General features: G+C 36.9%; 1 protein-coding gene across 1 annotated transcript in view; it reads right to left on the bottom strand.

Moving 5' to 3' along the window:
- Nucleotides 1-4,899, bottom strand: part of LOC105165069 (carbon catabolite repressor protein 4 homolog 6) — a gene marked incomplete in the record, with an annotated part of 8,150 nt that overhangs the window by 1,782 nt on the left and 1,469 nt on the right. Inside the window, 11 exon segments of the mRNA XM_020694223.1 lie at nucleotides 113-1,154; nucleotides 1,249-1,337; nucleotides 1,456-1,488; nucleotides 1,626-1,796; nucleotides 2,582-2,605; nucleotides 2,804-2,868; nucleotides 3,226-3,334; nucleotides 3,457-3,538; nucleotides 3,805-3,857; nucleotides 4,463-4,528; nucleotides 4,755-4,894. Of these exon segments, the coding sequence (XP_020549882.1) occupies nucleotides 113-1,154; nucleotides 1,249-1,337; nucleotides 1,456-1,488; nucleotides 1,626-1,796; nucleotides 2,582-2,605; nucleotides 2,804-2,868; nucleotides 3,226-3,334; nucleotides 3,457-3,538; nucleotides 3,805-3,857; nucleotides 4,463-4,528; nucleotides 4,755-4,894 (1,874 nt within the window).

Raw genomic sequence — 4,899 nt, 5'->3', positions numbered from 1 at the left:
ATGCGTTCTGCAAGAGTAGAAAGCCTTACCCTTCATTACTAAAAAATAACCACTTTTCCAACATTGAGCACCCTAAAGAAAATTACAAGTCATTGTTTGTAAAGTTTTGTACCTCAACTTCTGCATATGCACTTGTCAACTTCAAAGGATGTTCCATGATCTTGCAGTCTGCACTACCTGTAGCTATTTGTGTTTCTGCTGGAGTCCAAGCTGATGGATTGTATGACGAATTTTCCACAGGAAGTATAATATCATTATTAACATTATTGTTCTCATCGAGAATCTCACCACCACAAGAATGCAGCTTTTGGCTGGGGGAGCTAGGATCTAAATCAGCTGGAAAGGAACTTTGGCCAGTACTATGTAATTCAGATAAAAATGATTCAGAATCCTCACTGAGTTCGTGTGTAACCCCATCAGTTATATTAAGTGTCAAGTCCCCAAATTTCTCATCCAACGTGAAATCAGCACTTACACATTCATATGAAGTAGAACTGTAAGACAGATTACCATGGTTATTATTTACAGCTGAAACAGACGAAGCAACCCCCAAAAATTTCGAAGAAGTGACACCAAGAGAGTTGGAAAACAATTTTTCAGAAGGTCCCTCAAGTTGAGATTTATTAGAGTCATATGTCCCTTTGGACTCGGATGTTTCAGTTAGATCATTTGAATGGTTGTCAGGCAAGCAAAGGGGTTTAATCTCGTTATCTGGGGCCTTATAGAATGTTTGTAAGTTCGATTCGACTTGTTCTCTCAGTTCAGTCTCCTTGGAGTGGATATCTTCACCAGAACACTCCATGAAAGCAACTTCATTTGTACCCGTAGCTGGATGTATAGGAGATTCAGTGTTATCTTCAGCGCTACTAAGCCTTTCATTCAAGACATCGTGCTGGACAGATGGAGCCAATATACTCTTGCTTGAACAACTATCGGCTGTATCATGGCTATGCGATTCATTAGATCTCTTAATGCAAGATTCAGGGGTATCACCCACCACTGAACGTCCAGGTTCAGAGTAGCTTCCTGTAGAAGAGGTATCTGGGGAACAGCGAGGATAGATTAACTTCTGTGCATCTAAAGGCAAATCTGGTTCTTGCCTTTTTTGAGAATAAACTGTAGCGGCTTGAATAGAATCATTAGCAGCTTGTGACCTGCATTATGGCGTAAGCATTCCACCACAAATGACAGTGAATAATACTTCAAGACCTCACCAGACAAGTCATTTACCAGCAAGCAGGCATATACCTAAAATCAGGAGAAGAAGGCCTAGATGGACGTATTTCAGCGGAGGCCTGGCCAGAAACCTGATCTCGGGCCAGCTCTGACAGATCTAGCTGCAGTAAGATAAAGAAAATTCTGAGTCTCTTTAAGCTGTCCCATTTATGGAGATCTGAGAAAGAGAGAAAGCAAGAAAGGAGGAAAACATAAAGCAAATATGAAGCCACCGAATACCTTTTGTTCTCTGATAAAGTTGTACATGGGACTCTGATTAGGTGTTGTTGACATCAAACATAGTCAGAGAGAGGACCATGGAGGATTAAGTTCGAATCAAAACAATAAGGGAGTACATAAAGCAAGAAGGTAGATTTGGATAGTATTTATAATGCACACAAACAAACAACCTTGGGAGTGCAGTTAAAGTCTCCACAGATAACTACAGGAGCATCATCCCAAAGCTTGGAAACAGCATGTGCCCTGTCCAGGAGCACCCTGATCTGATAGAGAAAAATGTAATCAAAGAAATATGTAAATACTAACATGCATTTCCAAGATGAATATTTCAGTACTATACACTAAAAATCAAGACAATCTACAGATGAGATCATGAAAACATCAATTTGAAATCCAAGATAAGAGAGCTTCTATACAAGAAGAGAGTTCGACAAAGTGACTATTGGTAAAAGAAAGAGTATATAACTAGCATACAGGCAACACCTAGCTGAACCTTAGCTGCAGAAAACTGTATTCTGAATAAGATTTGAGAAAGAAAAATAAAGAAAATTTCAGACTCAGCCTCACATATATTCAGCTACTGCAGTGACTAAAGGAATGATAAACGGCCTGTAATCTAGACATTGGACAACATAAAATTTTCCCAGACAATTATAGAATATCAGAGAAAGCTAAGAGCAAGAAGGAAAAAAAAAAAAAAAAAAAAAGCTTAAATAAACGCACATAGAAAAAACATGCATACATGCATATATTCATACACATAAAAATATTATTCTCATGCATATGTTGTAAGAAAACATACTTCCATCTCCAAGTTGCGTGACAGCAGCCATGAATTTTTCATGGAGTTCTGGAGTCCACTCAGTGCACATTTTCGACTTCTCACATTGTTTAGGAACATTATTTGACAGAAATCGACATTGATTGATGGATTATTGCCATGTTTAGAAGGGTACATCATTCAACAGGGGGACCAAAGATTCATTGAAACACTAGACTGAATCCTATATTTGTGATGATTCACATAGGAATTATCTAGTCTATAATAAGAAACCAATCATTGTTATTCAAGGGAAATGCAGATGAGTGCAATGTACTTACTCATATGAGATAACAAAGATCAAACAGAATCACTGAGCAACACTAGTACCTGTATGAACAAAAAACACAATTATGTGCAACATTAACATGCATGTTCCATAAAGAGATAGGACACCTAACCACTAAATAAAGATTGGTTTTCAACATCTAATTGCTCTTCAAGGTTTTTGCAGACTCGTGATGTTCAATTCTCTCAAATGTTCTTTAGGGAACCTGGAAAAGATTAAAGCATTTACCATTGACATACTCCAGTATCACCTTCTTGTAAAGGCACATTTTTCTTCTTCTCCTCCTTCATTTTTCCAGTTTGAACTTTAGAAATTCAACAAAAGGCATCATGGGGAATAACAACCTTTTAGGTGATTCACTAACACAGTGATGCCACTATATATTCGATTTGTTATTAGCTGCAGTATCTGAAGTGACTTAATGATCTGAATTCAAAAGGCACATGAATCTAATGGATGATAAAAATTCAGGTTTAATTAGTAGAAGGGATTAAGTCATCAAACACCTAGCTATGTAGCAGAACAGAATGTCATGGTAATACTTTCAATATCTGTTAGAAGGGTCTTTGATAATTCTCTTGGTTGAAAACCTTTTAACAAAGTATCTGAGTCGTAAATATCTCCATGAAATGATGAAAAAGACATTATTCATACGCTCATCAAACAAAGTTTTGAGAAATCATAGGAAGATCCAAATAATAAATGAAACAAAAGTCTTGCCTTGGAGACATAGTTGATGCCGCATTATTTTTATTCTGCCCACTCAGAGTCTATTCAAGAAGAAAAAAGAAAATGAATGAACAAGTACACATCTTAGAGAGTCAAGAACAGCATTTATATACTCAGAGTCTCAGTTATTGTTTACTCAAAAGTACTCTGAGAACTGATGTACCTCGAACACACATATCTGGGCAACGTTATCCCGGAGTCCAAGCTTATTGTACTCAATTGATTCTTCATGCAGCAACTTGAACCTAAAACACAATTCACTTATTTAATTCCAGTTCAAAGTATATTACATATGCTTCAACCTGAAGGACAAAATACAGAATACAAAGTTATCTTCAGCATGCTAAGACCAAAAGGAATAACTTGCCAGCTCTTTTATGCGTCTGAAGCCACCAATTACATGCTAGAAATGCAAAAAATGTGGAATCAAATAGACTTGCACAAATGCTAAAAGAGATTTCCATGAGTGGATACTTCCATTTTAAATGCCTGCAATAAGTGGAATTGATACCTTGAAGCATGCCAAAATATGGCACAACCATCGGCAGGATCACCAGTTCGCATCTAAAAAACAATAAAAAATGATCATCTACATTGTTTAAACATATCACATTCTCAGAGCATGCTCTGAAAAAAGATATTAACTTAAAACTCTAGAGTTACTGTACAAAACCTCATTGCCTGTAATGGAATTTGGCCAAGAAAGTGTACAACAATGGGTATGTCCACCCCCCTACTTACTATCCTGTATAAACAAGGGCTTGGCCTGCCTGGGACTGTGATAAATACAAGGACGATTACAAGCCTTAACTCTTCCTTTATAATATTACCTCTGAAAACCTAGGAAACCATCACAACTTAATTCTAATATATGCTATGTTGGTGTGATTTCTCAGACGAGCAAACCAATTAACAAGTTGATCAATGCTTATCGAAACTGTAACTCTTTCTACCTTACCACGTCATACAAGCTCAACAATTTAAGCACAACAACTCTAATATTTGGTTGACCTGAAAATCTAGTGAGATTAATCCAATCACAACCAAGAACCAAACCAAAATGCTGCATGATTGTGTGTGAGTATGCAATAACTAACACTTAATTTCTCCAATGGCATGAACCAAATTTCATAGATAACATCAAAGCAACTAAGTATGTTCCAGGTAACCTTCCAGATGCCATTGTACCCACGGGGCTTCAATTCTGCTGCTATGTCTTGAAATCTATCAACCTCCTGGTTTTCAAATGAAAATACAGATAAAAAACTCCTAATCAGTTACTTTAATACATACTATGGGAGACTAAAGCAAACAAATGGTCACAGGAAATAAATACAAAGAGCAAACCAGAAAAGTGTGACAATCATATGATAAGGAATCTATGATCCTTTCTCAAAACTTATATATTAACTATGACTAATCTGCTAACAGGTATCAAGCAAAAGCATCACGGTCATAAACCTGAAAACACAAAATGTCAGCTGACCATAATCCAAGCTCAAAAGTTATATTTTTCTTGCGCCAATTCCAGTCCATGATGTAGCGAGGAATGTGGAAGTAAAGTTTTTGCCAATGATCGGTGGCCAAGTAGTCAGCTAGTATGTTG

The sequence above is a fragment of the Sesamum indicum genome, linkage group LG6 (genome assembly GCF_000512975.1).
Source record: "Sesamum indicum cultivar Zhongzhi No. 13 linkage group LG6, S_indicum_v1.0, whole genome shotgun sequence".
NCBI classification, from domain to species: domain Eukaryota; kingdom Viridiplantae; phylum Streptophyta; class Magnoliopsida; order Lamiales; family Pedaliaceae; genus Sesamum; species Sesamum indicum.
The sequence above is the reverse complement of the archived record's forward strand: the minus strand, read 5'-3'. Positions and strand labels throughout refer to the sequence as shown.